A 20741-nucleotide genomic window follows, 5' to 3' on the forward strand; every position below is an offset into this window, starting at 1 on the left:
AGGTATGTGTATGTGACACGTGGGGATTTCCTGTGCAGGTATGTGTATGTGACACATGGGGATTTCCTGTGCAGGTATGTGTATGTGACACGTGGGGATTTCCTGTGCAGGTATGTGTATGTGACACGTGGGGGTTTCCCGTGCAGGTACCACTATGTGACACATGGGGGTTTCCCGTGCAGGTACCAGTATGTGACACATGGGGGTTTCCCGTGCAGGTATCAGTATGTGACACATGGGGGTTTCCCATGCAGGTATGTGCATGTGAGTTGCAGGGTGTGGGGGGTTCCTATGTAACTGTATCGGAAGTGACCCACAGTCCAGCACAGGTGGTGATGCTGTGATCCATGAAGAGGGCAGCTGTGTGAGGTTGGGCCATGGTGTGCAGCAGCTGCTGGCTAAAATCATAAAAGAGGGCAGGAACGAGCGGCAGAGGCCAAAAACATCTGAAATTCATCTGGGCCGTCCTTCCCTAATCCGTTGGTTTCTTAGTGTTTGTTTTGCCATTTTTTGGTGAGATGAAGCTATGCACAGCACAGCAGATATCAGGGTCAGCCAGCGAAATCGATGAGGGCACACGGCGGCGTTAGGGCAGAGGTGTGGGGGGTGGGCGCGTGTTCCGCTCGTTCTTTGGGGAACCCCTCCAGCATGCTCTGAGTCCCCTCCACGCTCGCTCTCTCCATGAAATGTTGCGTTTCTGTAAAAACCTTTATGGGGCCGTCGGCGGGGGCTGAGAATGTCAATCTGACGGCCTCTTTCTGACGCAGCGGTTCAGTGACTCTCAAAGGCTCAGACTCGTGGCTGATGGTTCAGGCCTTAAAGCGTTAAACTGATGTCAGAGCAGAGAATGCTTTACGCTTAATGGGCATTATAAAGCACAAGTTACTCGGCATCCATGCCAGAGTTCTGCTGTTTATCCCTTTGGAATTTCAGAACAAAAGGTGCATTTATGAATCAGAATGCTAACGGACGGCCAAAGTAAGGCTCTGAAGCGGGCCGTGGGCTCTGGTGGTTGTCCAGCGAGGGCCCAAACGCTGCTGCTCCCCGTCCCTGTAGTCAGAGCTCTGTTAGACAAGGACAGGTTCAGACCCCAGACTCTTGCGGGACCCTCAGTGTGGCTGAAGTCTCCTGATGAAGCAGCGGATGCAGAGCTGAGAGGAGCCCTGCATCCAAGGCACGCCTTCTAGAAAGGTCCTTTCGGCCACATTCCTCCATGCGTCCCCTAAGTTGTGTCTTTCCCTGTTTCTGAAAGGATCTCGATGGCATTCAGTGGAGATACTCTGCCGTTCTGGACACCGTGATCTGAAGCCCCTGTTCTTACTTGTGGTCCCAGGGGGGATATCTGAAGCTGAATTTCTTTTATTCTATGCTTGGATTATGGGATGATAATATTATGGGATGTTCTAGGGTTCCGTGGCAACTGGGTGGCTTTTTAAGGTCCTTTTTAAAACACCATGTTGTTCAGACTCACACACGCTTCCTTTGCACACTCTGTCACTCCCATTAAGGCAGGTAAACTGTAACTTGACCTGTTATGGGTGACGTGTAATTGAGGGGTTATTGGGTGTGTGTGTGACACAGTGTGTATGCAGGGTGGTGGTGGGGGGTGCACTGGCTGTCTGTAGTGCCATCTCACAGTGAAGCAGCTTGTTTAATGTCCTCTAATTTGCTGTCTCATTAAAAGACTGATATGAGAAGCATAATTAGCGGCAGACACATTGAGTCAGTGATTAACAGCGGCAGCAGAGGCAGACAGCAATAGCCCCCCCAACTGTGTTATCAGCATCCACGACGGCACCCGCTAGCATGCAGGGACACTGCCGTCTAGCCCTCACCTGTACACGCGTGGTTCAGTGTCCCGTCACCGGCCAGTCATCGTCCTGTACACGCGTGGTTTACTGTCCCGTCACCGGCCAGTCATCGTCCTGTACACATGAGATTCAGCTGGCCATAGTGTCATGGGATGTCTACCTGTTTTGCAGTGAGGAGTTTTTGTGCAGTGGGACAGGCTTATCCTCACATTCCACATTCGCTTTTCAGCGTGAAATCCCAGCAGCGACCTCCCGCCCCGGGGCCTTTGCTGAGCACGCCCCATTTGCGGTCAGGACCAAAGCCGATCCGTCACTGCCTATGAAACTCCCGCTTGCAGGCTAGCCCTGTACCCAAATGAATTCCTGCGTCCTGCTTTCTGGGACAAAACTGGTTAGAAGGGCTGCGCACACCTACCCGCAAGGTGAAGGGCGTCAGGGACAAGGCGTGCCAAGGTGTAATCCCCGTGAACCAGGTATGTCGTCTGGCAGGAGCAAGAGAGACCTGGCAAAGTGGATGGTGTGGCTCTGTGTGATTCATGTTAATCCAGAATTTTTCACCATCAAGTTACATGCTAATGTCACTAAGCTAAGTGGCCTCCATTAGGGTGCAGCATGGTGGATATCAGGCAGGGAACCCTGGTGCTGTCATGGTCGACCCGATGCACCAGGCCTCCTCAAGCTCCCAACCCGGGGAGCAGATTCAGGCGGGTGGGGGTGGCTAGAAATTTTTCAGCTGAGGCATTTGCCGGTTTTCATCTCAGGTGATTGGAAAACGTGTGGCTGAAAGAAATGTCCTTCTAGGGGGCTGTCTTGGATCTTGGGATCCATTTGTTTTGGCTCTGCGGCTGGGACCAGATCCACCTAGCCGGGATCAGCCAGGAATGGGAATGCTTTTGCTGGGAGCTCTGGGGGGCTCGTCGTCAGCACCGGTGACATGTGCCTCCGCTTTTGTCTTGCAGGTCAGCACCACGGTCACTGCAGGTCATGTGATCACTGAATGGGCGGTGATTGAAAGGGGCAGGATTTTTGATTAAAGAGAACAGAATCGCTTCACTTGTATTCTGTTCGATTAGTATTATTTGTTATTTTTTCCCCACACAATCAATGTTAATGTATGTAGAGTTATGTGATTGGCACAAGACATCAGAGGAGTTTGTGTCAGGTGTTCAGTGGTGAAAATGCAACAACAAATGGATGGGGGGCATAGGGCCCAAGGTCCATCCTGGGGTGGGAAGTGTGGCGCAGAGCCACAAGCGCAGAATCACTCCCGTCCCTAGGGAGCTGCTGCAGGCAGCGGCGTAGCAAGAAATTCTTCACCCTCTGACAAAATTTAGTCGTCCCCCCCATCTTAAAAGATAGAAGTAGACAGAATTTGCTGAGTTGGGGGGGGGGGGCTTGCTGGATTTTGTTGAGTGGGTTGTCCCATGGATACCCTGGCAGATTCAGGGGCCCCACCACTTTATAAGGGCCCCAAATCCTACCATTGGAGGCCCCCAACTCAGCAAACCATAATTTGGTAATAGGGCTAAATGCATGCCTGTGTAAGTCTATAAGCAGGATATAAGACTGCAGCAGCTGCCTAATTTGATGCTTTAGATGTCAACCCCAGAGGGCGTCCACGGGGCTCTGACCCCAGAGGGCGTCCACGGGGCTCTGACCCCAGAGGGCGTCCACGGGGCTCTGACCCCAGAGGGCGTCCACGGGGCTCTGACCCCAGAGGGCGTCCACGGGGCTCTGACCCCAGAGGGCGTCCACGCGGCGCTGACCCCAGAGGGCGTCCACGGGGCTCTGACCCCAGAGGGCGTCCACGGGGCTCTGACCCCAGAGGGCGTCCACGGGGCTCTGACCCCAGAGGGCGTCCACGGGGCTCTGACCCCAGAGGGCGTCCACGCGGCGCTGACCCCAGAGGGCGTCCACGGGGCTCTGACCCCAGAGGGCGTCCACGGGGCTCTGACCCCAGAGGGCGTCCACGCGGCGCTGACCCCAGAGGGCGTCCACGGGGCTCTGACCCCAGAGGGCGTCCACGGGGCGCTGACCCCAGAGGGTGTCCAAGGGGGTGACCCCAGATGGCGTCCAAGGGGGTGACCCCAGATGGCGTCCACGGGGCGCTGACCCCAGAGGGCGTCCACGGGGCGCTGACCCCAGAGGGCGTCCACGGGGCGCTGACCCCAGAGGGCGTCCACGGGGCTCTGACCCCAGAGGTTGTCCACGGAGTGCTGGCTGCTGTTTGCCCAACCCGCTGCCTCATACTTCATGTTCCGCCTGTTTGTGTTCAGCTCACCTTTTTACTGCCGCTGTGACCTGCTGCTCTGCGGAAGCTTTCAGCTGCTGCCAGGGTACAGAGTGTCTGTACAGAGGCTGCAGTGGTGAGCTTTTAGTCAGAAATGCGCACAAACACACACACACACACAAACACACACATTCGTATGCATACACACGCACACACACACACACAAACACACACACACATTCGTATGCATACACACGCGCACACGCACACACACATTCGTATGCATACACACGCGCACGCACACACACACAAACACACACACATTCGTATGCATACACACGCGCACACACACACAAACACACACATTCGTATGCATACACACGCGCACACACACACACAAACACACACACATTCGTATGCATACACACGCACGCACACACACACATTCGTATGCATACACACACGCACACACACACATTCGTATGCATACACACACACACACAAACACACACACACATTCGTATGCATACACACGCGCGCACACACACATTCGTATGCATACACACGCGCGCGCACACACACACACACAAACACACACACATTCGTATGCATACACACGCGCACACACACACACATTCGTATGCATACACACGCGCACACACACACATTCGTATGCATACACACGCGCACACACACACATTCGTATGCATACACACGCGCACACACACACATTCGTATGCATACACACGCACAAACACACACACACATTCGTATGCATACACACGCACACACACACACACATTCGTATGCATACACACACACACACATTCGTATGCATACACACGCACAAACACACACACACATTCGTATGCATACACACGCACACACACACACAAACATACACACAGAGGCTTTGTTATTTCTCACAAATCTCACATGATCAGATGACATAGGAAGCAGAAATATCTTAATGGCTGAATAACCAGTTTTTTTATGATGAAGCCTTTTGCCAATAGTCAAAAAAGAAGAAACACATTTTTAAAAAGTTTATCATAAACCGTAAAAGATAGCTATTACGGCATCTCCAGATGTGTCTTAAGCCTTGATCCTGGGCAGTTTCTCCACATAAGACAGCTTGTTTCCATCGCACTGTTCTGTGGAGGGACTGCGTCCCCCTTATGATGACTTTTATCTGTTCATTGTGTGCTGAGAGCGGTGGACTGGGAGAGCTCAGGATAAGGGCCTCTACTCCGAGATCCAGCCAATGGGGAGTCTGCTCCAGCCGCTTCTCATGCCAACTAAGAGTCATTAGCCTAAATGGCAGCTAATGGAGGTGGGTGGCCACTACATCACTCCACTCAGCCTTCCCAGCTCACTGTCCTTGCTGCTTCACCTGGCAGGTCCTAGAAGGCTAATGGGACTATGTCACGTTGAGGCTAACCGGGATACACTATACTATGCTGTGGTTAACGGGACTATGCCACGTTGAGGCTAACCGGGATACACTATACTATGCTGTGGTTAACGGGACTATGCCACGTTGAGGCTAACCGGGCTCCACTATACTATGCTGTGGCTAACGGGACTATGCCACGCTGAGGCTAACCGGGATACACTATACTATGCTGTGGCTAACGGGACTATGCCACACTGAGGCTAACCGGGCTACACTACACTATGCTGTGGTTAACGGGACTATGCCACACTGAGGCTAACCGGGCTACACTACACTATGCTGTGGCTAACGGGACTATGCCACGCTGAGGCTAACCGGGATACACAATACTATGCTGTGGTTAACGGGACTATGCCACACTGAGGCTAACCGGGCTACACTACACTATGCTGTGGTTAACGGGACTATGCCACGTTGAGGCTAACCGGGATACACTATACTATGCTGTGGCTAACGGGACTATGCCACACTGAGGCTAACCGGGCTACACTATACTATGCTGTGGCTAACGGGACTATGCCACGCTGAGGCTAACCGGGCTACACTATACTATGCTGTGGCTAAGGGGACTATGCCACGCTGAGGCTAACCGGGCTACACTATACTGTGCTGTGGCTAACGGGACTATGCCACGTTGAGGCTAACCGGGCTACACTATACTGTGCTGTGGCTAACGGGACTATGCCACGTTGAGGCTAACCGGGCTACACTATACTGTGCTGTGGCTAACGGGACTATGCCACGCTGAGGCTAACCGGGCTACACTATACTATGGTTAACGGGACTATGCCACGCTGAGGCTAATGGGGCTACACTATACTATGGTTAACGGGACTATGCCACGCTGAGGCTAACCGGGCTACACTATACTATGGTTATCGGGACTATGCCATGCTGAGGCTAATGGGTACACTATACTTTGCTATGGCTAACGGGACTATGCCATGCTGAGGCTAATGGGGCTACTCTATACTATGCTACAGCTAACTGGACTAACATTTCTCCACATAAGACAGCTTGTTTCCATTGCGCTGTGCCGTGGAGGGACTGCATCTCCCTTACGATGGCTTTTATCCTTTCATTGTGTGCTGAGAGCGGCGGGCTAACATTTCCCTTTACTCTTTTAATATTCACCTTTTCAGACTATCGGCCCATTGTGCTGGTGTTTTAGGGGAGATGTTCTCCTGGAAAGATTCCCCCTGTCATCCTGCTGTAATATATTCCTTTTCTTGGTGGTCGGCCCCAGTCGCCATAGCCAAGCCTGAATTCCATTTTCATTCATTAATAATCAGCCTCACACTTATTTACTTGTCTCCTCGCTGGAGCTGGTTCAGTCCGGTTGTTATTCCTGGACTTGATCCTGGCCTCAGGGTGCAGTGTGGCTGGGTCCTCCTGGTCTGCCCGCTGCTGCTATACCCCTGGCGGTCTCAAACCCCTGAGATTACATTGATTGGTGATAGTACACTAGGCTCGACAGTGCTTGTGATCCTCCGTAATTGTTAGCAACCCCATCTGTGAGTGTGCGGTGGGCTGGGATTGTAACGTACAATTTTACATTAAAACGGTTTTTTTAAAGAGCTGTGCTGTTACTTAGTACTCAGAGCACTGAACACTGGGTACCTGGAGTCGTATGGTCAGCACTCGCACTTTTGTTTCACTGCTACAGTTTGACGCATTGAGGCAGAGGCAGCTGCTTACTGGTGGGTTCTCTTGTGCAGCGGCATGCAGTACTGAGAGGATTTTGGTGGGTGGTTTGTGATGTGTGTAGTTTTCCAAGGGACTTTAATCAGGATTTTATCTTGGCTTAACGCAACCCCCTCAGAGTATATGTGTGTGTACATGATAACACAGGGCTGATGGACTCCCTGAAATGACTAGAGCCCTATAATCAGTACAGAAATGTTGTAATAGTGCATTCCGTTTGCTGCCGGAACTCGGTTTCCGAGTACTGAAGCCGGAAGTGACGACATGCACACTCCCGTTTCTCAGACATCCGAGAAATATCCGAGTTCAGAATCCAAGATGGCTGCGCCCTTTATCAACAGAAGGGAAAGTTGTAGTTTTATACTGTTTAAGCACTACTTCTTATTTACGCTTCATTAAATCAGTTGCACACACTGTACCGTCCAACTTATCAGTGGATGTGTTGCTACAGAGTTTTATACGTAAAGCACCGCGCGTAATGTGTTATCAACTGATATTGCTAACAATGGCTAACAATTAAATCAAAATCCTGCTTATTGATATGGGTCCCTGGTATTGCTAAATGGCTTTCCGACTTGTACTGGAACGCGTTTGGTTCGTATGTGACGTCATTCCGAGTTCCAACCTCTGAGGTAAATGGAACGCAGCATAATTCTTATGTAGGCTGCAGCTCTTCTGTTGCATTTCCTTCTGTCTGTGCTACAGGGGGTGCTATTTTCCGCCTGAAGCATGGCACTCACCGCCCTTCCTTTGATCCTTGTTCTACAGGCCATCCGCTGCACGCTGGTGAACTGTACATGCGAGTGTTTCCAGCCCGGCAAGATTAACCTCCGCATGTGCGACCAGTGCAAGCACGGCTGGGTGGCCCATGGTGAGCATGTGACACACCCTACACCCTTACCTCTACCGTCACTGTATGTGCCCTGTACCCTTACCTCTATCCTCACTGCATGCACCTTATACCCTAATATCTATCCTTACTGTATGTACCCTGTACCTTTACTTCTATCCTCACTGCATGTACCCAACATGTTTACCTCTATCCTTACTACATATACACTACACCTTTATTTCTATCCTCACTGTATGTGCCATACAGGTTTACCTCTATCCTCACTGTATGTATCCTATATCCATACCTCTATCCTCACTGTATGTATCCTATACCCTTACCTCTATCCTTACTGCATGTACCCTTGACCCATAAAATCCTGATCACCGATGCCCACCATCATTACTGTTTGTTCGAGTAAGTTCTGTTAGTACATTACACATGTGTATACAATGTAATATATATATAGACAGTAGCGGTTGTAGCTAGAGAAGCCCCACCTCCCTCAAGCTGTCGGTAAAACTTGTCATCTTGCCCTTGTGTGCATGTGTGTGCGCACATTGGTTGTGTGTGTGTGTGTGTGTGTCTGACAGTTTGCATGTCTGTGACGTGCCACTGCATAGCTTCTCCAGTTTTGGTTTTACTTTTGTTTTTTTACATACATAAATAGAAGAAAATCCTTATTTATAGAGATCATTTACAGCGATGCAGTGAATAAGCAAATGCACATCCTGTGACAGTGACCTGAGTGTGTGAAGTATGGCCTCCTGCGTGCGTTTGGGTAAAATGAGCAGCGCCTGAAGAACAGTCACTAAAGTAAATGGTCTAGTGGAAATCAGAGTGGGTTGCCAGATCAAACGCAGGTTTTGATTCAGCCCTCAGCTGTAGTGACACATCTCACAAGGTCAGTATTTCTGCCCAATCTGTGAATCACCGATCATCATCACATCAGAGGGCCTAATAAAATACTTCTTTAGTCTCATATTCAGCAATATCCATCTGTCTGCTGTTTCTGCGCTCTGCTTCTAAGGTTTTGATTCTGGGGATTAAATAAATGTAATTTTGTATTTTTAGTGCCATATATTTTCAAACCTAACCCAAAGTCTTTAGTGGTAATCTTACAGGACCTCTGGTACCTGATGAAAGTGTGGATGGCTATCACCGCCTTTCCATGTAGAAACATCATCCTCTCCTCTCCCTGACTCAAACGCCAATTACCCTGGATCCTTTTCCTCTGTCTAGGGTAAAGGTTTTAGAATCTTTTCCTTAAAGAGACACAGTTGACTTTCTTGTGCAGACGTATTCACATAATAATATCCTGCATCTTTTCTTCCTGCTTATTCTCTCTTTCACTTCCCCGGTCTCATTTTTGCGAGTCCTCCTCCGTGTTTCAGTCCCACTCCGTGCTGGTGCTCAGTCCCTGGGTGCTGCTCCTCACAGCACCATTCCGGGGCCCCCAGCGTGACCCCTGGCACTGCCAGCAGGGCCTGCCCTGCTCCTCACATCCTCGTCATATCCTGTCATCTTGGGCACCGTCCAGAGTGGAGCTTTCAGAGACACCCCCGGGGTGCTGGGTGATGGGACGGCTGTGCTAAAGCAGCCCTGGTCAAACCTCTGCTGAGATCCCAGCCTTGTTGCCACGGAAACATTCATCAAAGTGCCACTCGACCACCACAAAGGTGGATTACAGAAAAAGAACACAAATTCCCCAGAATGAAAGAAGCTTCTTAAGTCATTTTGACATATTTTTATTGCCTGAAATTTTTATCTGTTCCTCTCCTGGTTGGAGAAATATGAAATCCATAAGTGTTTAAGCAGAAAATCAGTCGAGCCATTTTATTTATTTCATTGCCCAAGGACACTCTCACAAAGCCTGGTTAGCAGGGAACGCAAAGGCAGCTACGCCTCTGCTTGTGGCTGAAGAGTTAAAGAGCTTCGTCCTTACACATCCCTCCTGCCCCGCCCCCAAGTGAACTGCTGGGACACGAAAGGACAGAGGGAGGGGGCGATAAAAGAAAACACCTGTTTGGCCGTACGGGAGGGGGGGGGGCAACTAGCGACCGCTGCGGATCCCCGCTGACTGTCGGCCTGGTCCAGCACGCCCTCTTTGTGATTCCGACACGCTGACACACACTTCTTCATTTTTATTACACCCTGTGTGTCTGAAAGGATCCGCTGTCAGGCCAAAAGCTCGTCATCGGAAAAGCCGGCATGGGATCAGAGCCGGCAAACACAGGTGTCACCCAGACGCTGCGGAGGGAGGGAACCGGCAGACCAGCATGTTAATCTGACGCTTTTATCTGCAGGCGTGTCACCAGTGTGTGCGTTATCGGTGTGTGTGTTATTAGTATGTGTTAGTGGTGTGTGTGTGTTAGTAGTATGTGTTAGTGGTGTGTGTGTGTTATCGGCGTGTTGCTCTTGGAATTAGATCGCAGAAGTTTGATGGGAGTTGATTCAGCCTGTGTGAAAGCGCGGGGCCTGCTCTTTGACCTCTGTGTCACACTCGGCCACATTCTTCGTATTCCTTTCCCAGAAAATTCCAGCAATTTCGTTCTGTTTATACTGAGGTTTGAATGTAATTTTTGTAACATTCTGCAAAATAACATAAATGAAGCCTGAGAAGTTGAGAAAGTGACATGGAAACAACAGGTCACTGTAGGGGAGCCACCAGCTTTGGGAGGGGGTCTTTAAAAGTGTGCCTGTGTCTCCCCCCCCCCCCCCCCCCCAGCGCTGGACAAGCTGAGCACGCAGCACCTGTACCATCCGACGCAGGTGGAGATCGTGCAGTCCAACGTGGTCTTCGACATCAGCAGCCTGATGCTGTACGGCACACAGGCGGTGCCGGTCCGCCTGAAGATTCTGCTGGACCGGCTCTTCAGCGTACTGAAGCAGGAGGAGGTGCTGCACATCCTGCACGGCCTGGGCTGGACGCTGCGCGACTACGTGCGAGGCTACATCCTGCAGGTGAGCCCAATGGCAGGGAGGGGGCGCTGCCGTGTGATTCGGGGGGGGGGCAAGGGTCATCCCAAAAAGCTGTGTAGCATTAACAAACCCCAGGACGTGGTCTCTGAGCGGCCCTGCCAAAGTGCCACATCCTCTTTATGCTTCCAAAATGTCTGTGATTGTGCCAGCCACGTGTCCTACTAATGGATGGATGGATGGATGGATGGTAAATCCGCAGTAATGAGGGGCCCTGCGCAGTCGGCCGTCGGGAATCAGAGCCGCTGCCTAATCAGGGCCCTGCCGGTTTCTCCTTTCTGTCTCTGGCAGAAGCAGCATGGCGTGGCTGTGCTGCGCTTGTGGGTAGCGCTGTGTTGTGAGCGTGTTGCTCGTGACGTGCTTTTTTTTGGCGACGTGTTGGCAGAGCCGGGCGCTGAGGGGGGAGCAGCATTTACAGTACAGGCCCCCACCACGTTGGGGTCCCCTCCAAGCATGATCGCACGTCCTCTCCAATCTACATAGATTTTTTACACCAGTACACCCAGTAGTTCCCAGTAATCGCATTCCACTGAATTTATCTTTCCCTCGTTACATTAAAATCAATTGGCGGCAGCAGGATGTTGCAGCCTCAGAGAGGGTTTTTGGGAGGCCAGGCCTAAGACACTTAATCCATATCCTGTGTATGCGCATGGGTGCGGTGGATCACATGACCGAGTCACATGTTCATGTCTTTGTTGGGCATAGCACAATAAAATCCCTTATCACTTCATTAAAGCCTCTGATTTCACATGTCTATAAGCAAGGAGTCAGGTTTCCTTTTATTACTAATGTGTCTCAGTTTTACTTTCTGCCCTTGTCATGGAGGTTTTCCCTCTAAAGTGAAACCTGCCACCTCTCTCGCTGAGACACGCTAACTAGCCGCCCCTCTCGCTGAGACACGCTAACTAGCCGCCCCTCTCGCTGAGACACGCTAACTAGCCGCCCCTCTCGCTGAGACACGCTAACTAGCCGCCCCTCTCGCTGAGACACGCTAACTAGCCGCCCCTCTCGCTGAGACACGCTAACTAGCCGCCCCTCTCGCTGAGACACGCTAACTAGCCGCCCCTCTCGCTGAGACACGCTAACTAGCTGCCTCTCTCGCTGAGACACGCTAACTAGCCGCCTCTCTCGCTGAGATACGCTAACTAGCTGCCTCTCTCGCTGAGACACGCTAACTAGCCGCCTCTCTCGCTGAGACACGCTAACTAGCTGCCTCTCTCGCTGAGACACGCTAACTAGCCGCCTCTCGCGGTGAAACACGCTAATTAGCCACCTCTCTCGGTGAAACACGCCAACTTGCCCCCATCTCTCACTGAAACACACTAACTAGCCGCCACACTGAAACATGCCAACTAGCTGCCTCTCTCGGTGAAACACGCTAACTAGCTGCCTCACTGAAACCTGCTAACTAGCCCCTGCTTATGCTAAAACCTGCTAATGTTCAAACCTGCTAACTAGTCACCACTCAACTAGCCCCCACTAACTAGCCGTTACTCATGTCGGTATGGGATCGTTCACCCGATTGATGCTCCTCAGAGCAGCTGTCTCATCTTCATACTTCACTACATGTCAGAGATGACATATTCAAGGGCTGTGTGGGAAAAATATGCCACAGCGTGGCAAAGGTATTCGATCGATGTACATTGGATAACGAGCCGGTGGTAATGCCGCTAATTAATCCCCGTGCCTTGCCGGAGTCCTGCTCCCTTCTCCACTTTGTTTACTTGTCAGTCACCTTCTTCCTGTTTGCCGGCTCATCTTCCTATCCGACCATTAGCATTGGCGGCACGGCATGGCGCACTGACAGGTCACAGATCGCCCATGGTGATGGAGGAGGGGCCCTGTGCTCCTGAGCTGCCAAGTCATGAATATTCCCAAAAAGGCTCTGGGAGACAGTCGGGTTTAACAGGATCACAGCTCCGACAAACAGCCTCCCATCATCAGGGGGGACAGACCCTGGGAGGAAGGAGAGAATGGCTCCCAAGGCCTATGTCTGTGAAGTCATGTTCATCTGAAGGTCTTGGTGTCCATCTGGCCAGCTTGGTCTCTTTGGCGTCCAACCTGGCTGGCTGTGTCTCTTTGGTGTCCAACCTAGCCAGCTTGGTCTCTTTGGTGTCCAACCTGGCCGATTTTGTCCAATTGGTGTCCAGCCCAGCCAGCTTTGGATGTGTAAAAACAGAATCCGCAAGTTTCATCTTGCTTGATTGATCGGTCCATTGATTTCCTACATTTTGTTTCATTAGCTGATTGACGGCCCTACTTCTCCCTCCACCTCTCCCTCCTCGTCACCGTCCCACTAAGCGTTCCCCCCCGCCTGCCTGTCCTCCCGATGACAGGCCTCGTTTGTGCTTGAGTAACCCCAAATTTGAATCCTACCATTTGTGGCAGCCATGCCATGCTCAGCCGTGGGTTACAGCTGTTAACGACTGGCTTATAGCTAATCCTCCTGCGCTCCAGCTGTCTCTCAGGTAGCGTGTACCTGTCACAGCGGATAAGTCTGCAGGGCTTCCCCCGGTGACGGCGCCCATCACGCATCTCAGGCGCTCGCTGGGAGGCCCTAACGCAGCCATTACCGCTCCTGAGCCGTGCCTCGCCGCCGTAAATGGGGTGGGCTGTTCCCCGGCGGACCTGTGGGGGGCCTTCAGCGGTGCCTGTGAGTCGCCATTCTGTTTCCGAGTAACGAGCGACTGAAGCTGTCTCCTTCCGTGATCGCGCCCTTTATGTGAAGCTCAGGAAACTCTTCCAGCCACAATCGCGGTACATTCACGCTGTGTTCCGGTACATGAGTGTGGCCGTGACAGCGAGCCTCACGTGGCAGATCAGCACAGTTTCATGGCCAAACCACGCGCGGAAGCTGAGGAAACTCGTTCTGGAAGCAGAACAAGTGCGTCCATCAATCTCAAATTTTAATAGGCTGCTGGAGTCTATGTAAAAAATCAATAGAATAAGTGAGCAGTAGCTGTCGAGCTGCTTGGAACACATATTTCTGCGATAACCCTGGCCAGCACTCCTCCTTCATGCTGATTCCGTACACGCCGCTACTGCACACCCCCAGTGCGTCTGAAACCACACACCACCGTAAGCGCTGTTATCTCGTAACACTCTGCCTTAGCTTACCATTTGGAAGTATTTGTGTCTCATTGTTTAGCTTAGTCCTACAGAAGCAGCCAGAAGGCAGAATCATTAATGACTAGTTCTTAAATTGTTTGTACTTTCTGGGTTTGGAGGAGGAGCAGAGAATCCCATTGTGTGCATGATGCCCATACTTATTAAAAGTAGTCGAGTTAATGGGGTATGGAGTCTCCTTTCAAACTGGGGGGCTTAGTGGGTGGGGCCTGGGAGTGAGCCTCCTTACAGACTGTGGGGTATGGGTTTAGTGGGCGGGGCTTAGGAGTGAGCCTCCTTACAGACTGTGGGATATGGGCTTAGTGGACGGGGCTTGGGAGTGAGCCTCCTTACAGACTGTGGGGTATGGGTTTAGTGGGCGGGGCTTAGGAGTGAGCCTCCTTACAGACTGTGGGGTATGGGTTTAGTGGGCGGGGCTTAGGAGTGAGCCTCCTTACAGACTGTGGGGTATGGGCTTAGTGGGCGGGGCATAGGAGTGAGCCTCCTTACAGACTGTGGGGTATGGGCTTAGTGGGTGGGGCTTAGGAGTGAGCCTCCTTACAGACTGTGGGGTATGGGCTTAGTGGGCGGGGCTTAGGAGTGAGCCTCCTTACAGACTGTGGGGTATGGGCTTAGTAGACGGGGCTTAGGAGTGAGCCTCCTTACAGACTGTGGGGTATGGGCTTAGTGGGCGGGGCTTAGGAGTGAGCCTCCTTACAGACTGTGGGGTATGGGCTTAGTGGATGGGGCTTAGGAGTGAGCCTCCTTACAGACTGTGGGGTATGGGCTTAGTGGGCGGGGCTTAGGAGTGAGCCTCCTTACAGACTGTGGGGTATGGGTTTAGTGGGCGGGGCTTAGGAGTGAGCCTCCTTACAGACTGTGGGGTATGGGCTTAGTGGGCGGGGCTTAGGAGTGAGCCTCCTTACAGACTGTGGGGTATGGGCTTAGTGGGCGGGGCTTAGGAGTGAGCCTCCTTACAGACTGTGGGGTATGGGCTTAGTGGGCGGGGCTTAGGAGTGAGCCTCCTTACAGACTGTGGGGTATGGGCTTAGTGGGCGGGGCTTAGGAGTGAGCCTCCTTACAGACTGTGGGGTATGGGCTTAGTGGGCGGGGCTTAGGAGTGAGCCTCCTTACAGACTGTGGGGTATGGGCTTAGTGGGCGGGGCTTAGGAGTGAGCCTCCTTACAGACTGTGGGGTATGGGCTTAGTGGGTGGGGCTTAGGAGTGAGCCTCCTTACAGACTGTGGGATATGGGCTTAGTGGACGGGGCTTGGGAGTGAGCCTCCTTACAGACTGTGGGGTATGGGTTTAGTGGGCAGGGCTTAGGGGTGAGCCTCCTTACAGACTGCGGGGTTAGTGGGCAGGGCTTTGGACTGAGCCTCCTTGCAGACTGTGGGGTATGGGGTTACTGGGCAGGGCTTGGCCGCAGAGCTCCACAGAGAAAATGATGTTGCTCCTCCATGCATAAACAGGGCTGGAGTGAACAGCTGGAGCACATCTGGGTCGACCTCCTGAGCCTGGCAGACGTAAGCAGAGGCCTCTCTCTATAGCCAAAGACCAGGGCTTCCTCCATTCTTTTGGTAACTCATCAAAGAAAATCAGCCCAACTAGCCATCATTCTGCAGGCCTTGGTCATCACGAACACACCAGAGGCTAACATGCTAACGGCTCCCGTCTGCCCCGTGCGCAGTATTCCAGACCAAACTAATCACCCTTGCCAACCTCAGGTGAATCATCTCGTCTTTCCGCACTCCCATCACTCGACTGGTGTGAGTAAAGGCCGTGTGTGAAGCTCGGAGTGCAAAGCCTGATCCGTGGGAGTCGTGTGCATCTTCATTTGAAGCAGATCAGAGTGATACCCTAACCACCCCCCTCTGCATGCGGCCCTGTTTCGATGATGATTATTTAAGCAGTGAGTGTGAAGCACCAGCCACGGGCAGGCCCAGCTGTCGCCTAAACTCTTTCTCATGTAAGATCCCAATTAAACTGTGCGGAGATGGAGAGGACCCACGTTCCCCCGCACAGAACCCCCCCCCCACCCTTCCCCAGTGTGTTTCCAGTTTGGTCAGTAAACTGGAGCGAGGATCCTAGAGCAATGGAGACCAGATGCGGCTCTTCCTTCCCCGTCCACCGGCCGTCCGGCCAGATGGGATTCGCATTGGCGGCCCGGCGTGCCAGGAGGGGGGCCCAGTGGCGAGAGCCGGCGTGTGCAGCCGGCCGCAGCCACATTCCCACTCATGTTTTGTCCTTGTAGAACATCGCGCTTCCCTTCTGTTTTCCTGAGATGCGGTTTTCCTGACTCAGTCTTGGCTCTGGAATGCCGGCCAGAGCAGCGGGCCCCTCTCCACATCCCCTGGGACGACCAGGAGTTAGCAGGAGCTGCGTGCATGCACAATGGAGCCTTTTCATCCCAGCGAGCTGCTGTCTGCCAGCAGGAGAGCGGCCCGGGTTGTCCGGAGGAGTCCTGGACCGCGGGTTTGAGACATGGTGATCTGAGGCGCAATGACGCGGAGGGAATGCTGGCAGATTGAAGAAGTGTAGGAAGAGGGGTGGCGCTGTAGCAAACCAGGGACTCAACAGCGCCCCCTGTCTGAAGGATAGTGTTTTACAGTACTCAACAGCGCCCCCTGTCTGAAGGACAGTGTTTTACAGCATGTTTACCGTGAATGATCCAGAGGATGATGGCTTCACTGTGGCTCCCCTATGTCCAGAAGGCATCTCAGCGCCTCTGAATCATGGGATTATGGCGATGAGGGAAAGCCCAGGATGCCCTGGCAGCTGATTCACGCTGCGTAGCACTTTATAATGTTCACAGATTCTCTCAGTTCTCACAAGAACTACGTGAACGTTTACACTCTGAGAGTCCCTGATGGGTCTGAATAGCGACGCCTGCTTGCTTTGCAGAAGCCCGTCCTCTTCGCTTTGGGGAACAACATTCCTACAGTGCTGTGCAAAAGTCTTAGGCAGTCAAAGAAAATTATGTTTAAAAGATCTTCATGTTGGTATAAGGCCATGATCTTATTTTGATAAAACTGTTCAACCCTTTGAAAACCCCTCCTAAAGTCGCCCTAGTGTATCAATCAATATTGCATTGAGTTATTTAGGTAATTAAGAAAATTTATTTAGTTGTTTGTGAACTGTAACAAATGCACAGAATGGCTGAGGTGCATCTGAGGAGAAGCTTTGAGAACAGAAGCTTTTCTAGCCGTCAAACAAGATATCAGTGGCTTTCCAGAGAATTCAGATAATTCTTGATTAATTTCTACTGTCTTACTTTTAATTTGCATACAGTATGTTCTAATGTTAGATTGAGTTTTTTATTCTGGGCAAATATACACTTACTACTCAGGTCAGTAGCTTTAAACAATTCCTTTAACTGCCTAAGACTTTTGCAAGTATCTTGATAGTTAATAGAGCCCCAGCTGTTTCCCATAATGCCTGGGTGTTGTGTCTGTCCTGCTGCTGGTGTGCACATCAGAAAAGCACGAGAAGGCTCGTTTTATCGCTGAGCGTGTGATGTTCCCCGTGTCCCTGGAACTCCCATTGCAGATCCCAGAATCCACCCCGCGTCCAGTCTGGCCGTATTTCTGCACCTCTGCCTGCTTTATTTTAGGAATCGTACTGCCTTCTTCTGAAAAACTTCCATTTTAGGTATCGTTGAACATTTTGGAGGTGAACATCACACACACACACACACACACAAGCACACCACACAGAAACACAAGCGCACGCGCGCACACACACAAACACAGGCACAAACACACACAAGCACACCACACACAAACACAGGCACAAACACACAGAAACGCGCACACACACACACACATTTGCACATGCACGCACAAACCTGTATTATCATAAAACCTGTTTTACGTTATTACAGGATAATGCCTCATCCATGAAACCCACAGAACGAAATGTTTTTTTTTATGTGGAATTCGTCTTCATATGGTTATGATTTCAGGATGTCAGGGTGGATTTTTTTGTTTTAAGGCTTACGCTTTGCTCTGGGCTGTAGCTGCTGCTCCAGGCACATCAAAGGGCCACTGAATCAAGGTGAACCCCCCCGACCCCCCCGCTGCCATTCTCACCAGCTGCTCCAGGGTCTGAGTCTCAGAAGGGCTGCCCCCCCCCCCCCCCCCCCCCCCGCCCGACAAAATGACAGCCAACACGGGGGTGGATGCGAGTTAAGCAGGCCCAGTTGGAAGTGAGGAAGGCAGATATTAGCAGATGTTAGCAGGTTCTCCACCCATGACGGAGGTGAAGTGTAACTCTGGATGCAGACGCAGGTGAGCGAGGCCGGGGGCGGCTTATTTTAGATGTTTTATTGCACCTGTGACACCAGCAGAGCCGCAAAGTGGCACGAATCTCCTCTCTGCCAAGGTTTGGTCGCTCTGGAATACAGAGACAGCAGTGTGTGCTGCCCGGCGCCCACACCGGGCTCATGCCCGTGCCGCTGTCCAGGGGGCATCAGCGGGCAGACCACGGTGAGCATGCACATGTGCTAAAAACATCAAGGGCTGGGGAAAAGACTCCTCTTGCTGGAATAGTGGCGAGTTTCCCAGGCAGCGCCAAGCTGAGGGTTTGGCGTAAGAGCACTCAGCGCGCGTTAAATGACAGTAAGAGGCAGTTTGCACCTGGGCACTGCCCGGAAGCTTCCTCGAGGAGGGTGACGGGTCGCCTGTAGCATGTTCAGGGGCGTCAGCCACAGAGCTCAGCTACGAGCAGCAGTGTGAAGCCGCTATGTACAATGTGTTAAAGAGCAGGCGCGTAAGGCCTATGTTATCATCTGGACGGGAAGCGGCTGTGCGCTCTTTGTTAGAGAGTGACGGTGACAGTGTGTGTCTGTGTGTAAGGCCTGCATTACCATCCATATGGGAAGAGGCTGTGTGCTCTCTGTTAGAGAGCGATGGCAGCAGTGTGTGTCTGTGTAAGGCCTGCATTACCATCCATACAGCACAGATATTAATAAAGGAATACAAAGGACTGGGTAAACATGGAGGAGTCACACTCCTTCCTCAGCTCCTGGCGTCTTTGTACCTCATTGTGCTTAAAACATAAAGAGCCCCAGGGTGAGAGAAAAAACCCCTCATGTCCCTACGAGATGCATGTTGAAGCCACACTAGCAGTGTGAAAATCAGTGACCGTATTCCATACTAGCTGGGAGGGAGGGACCGGCCTGACCTGGCAGACACCCCCACCTCGCTCCTCCTCTCCCCCCCAGCCCCCCCCCCCCCCCAAAGATGAATTGACTTCAAAGCCCAGAAAGCAGGCCTCCGGCTTTATTGGGGAGGCAGCTTTAATTCACTTCCTCTCCCTGGTGGCCCCCTCCCTCTCTGAAGCAGACCCTCTGTTAATGACTGTTGCTCCAAACTGTCTTGCTTCAGCACATTAATCAGAGGCGTTTTGTATTTTGCTCTGTGTCTTTGTGTCTCTGTCTCTGCCTAAAGTTCGAACACGTACCCCCTGTCCTGTGGCTGAAACCAGTTTCTCATTAGTGAAGTGAAAGTGGGATTTGTCCTTTTTGGATTTCCATTTATCGCTCGGATCTAATGTCTCTAAGACTGTGGGACCCGTTTTAATTAGGCTTCTCTGAAGAGATGCGGGTTCTCTGTTCTCTGCCTTTATTGAAATTGTTATATCCTGTGCTGCTCTGGGAGTAAAGTGCTTGTGATCTAGAAATTGTTGTCATTGGATCGTTGTGATCTGTAAAGGAAATGGAGTTTCCTTCAAGGTCAATGCACCCGGCAATATCTAGGAGCCACCGATCTCCTATGGAGGGCGTCAGTGTGTGATCTTCCCTTCATCGATTTATCCATGGACTCCAGCACTGTCACAGCCAATCACTGCCAGGTCACTTATAAGTGAGGCCCAGGTCCTCCATTGGGATGAACCCAGTCTGTCCTTTTCTGCTGTACATGTGGCCTGTGGCTGAATGCCAGGGCCAAGTCACTCAGCATGTTAGGGAGTGTGCTTGCTGTTTCATAGCAGGGCTTTTTCAGCAGGACCGAAGTGCTCCCATGTAGGACTGGGGTTTTGGGTTTTCGGCACGGATCCTCTGGGCAGATCTTTGTGGATTCTGGATTGAGAGGCAGTCCAGCACAAACCTTCTGGGCTTGCAAGTGAGAGGGCAGGTCCGTGTGGGTTTTAGCCTGAGAGAGTCTGGCACGGACCCTTGGGGCTGGCGAGATCCATATGGGTTCTGGCCTGAAAGAGAGTCCAGCATGGACTCTCGAGGCTAGCAAGTAATAGTTCAGACCTGTGCGGGTTCTGGTCTGAGAGACAGTCCAGCAGGGACCCTCGGGGCTACCAAGTAAGAAGGCAGATCCGTGTGGGTTCTGACCTGAGACAGTCTGGCAGGGACCCTCGGGGCAGGCGAGTGAGAGGGCAGATCCGTGTGGGTTCTGACCTGAGAGACAGTCCGGCACGGACCCTCGGGGCTGGCGAGTGAGAGGGCAGATCTGTGTGGGTTCTGACCTGAGACAGTCTGGCACGGACCCTCGGGGCTGGCGAGTGAGCGGGCAAATCCGTCCAGGTTCTGGTCCTTCTCCCACCAGAGTGGGGAGACTCCTGTGGGAAGCTTTTGATTCGCTGCCAGTAGCATGGGGCAGCAGAAGCCAGCAT

At 52.0% G+C, this 20741-nt stretch overlaps 1 protein-coding gene across 3 annotated transcripts in view; it reads left to right on the top strand.

Annotated features, from left to right (window-relative positions):
- Positions 1–20741, top strand: part of LOC111852098 (zinc finger protein basonuclin-2) — a 72428-nt gene that overhangs the window by 26822 nt on the left and 24865 nt on the right. For all 3 annotated transcript variants that reach the window (XM_072697811.1, XM_072697812.1, XM_072697813.1), the window contains 2 exons: positions 7970–8072; positions 10762–10997. In XM_072697811.1, the coding sequence (XP_072553912.1) occupies positions 7970–8072; positions 10762–10997 (339 nt within the window). The remainder of the gene's footprint in view (positions 1–7969; positions 8073–10761; positions 10998–20741) is intronic.

Source organism: Paramormyrops kingsleyae, chromosome 12, assembly GCF_048594095.1.
Source record: "Paramormyrops kingsleyae isolate MSU_618 chromosome 12, PKINGS_0.4, whole genome shotgun sequence".
Taxonomy (NCBI): Eukaryota; Metazoa; Chordata; class Actinopteri; order Osteoglossiformes; family Mormyridae; genus Paramormyrops; species Paramormyrops kingsleyae.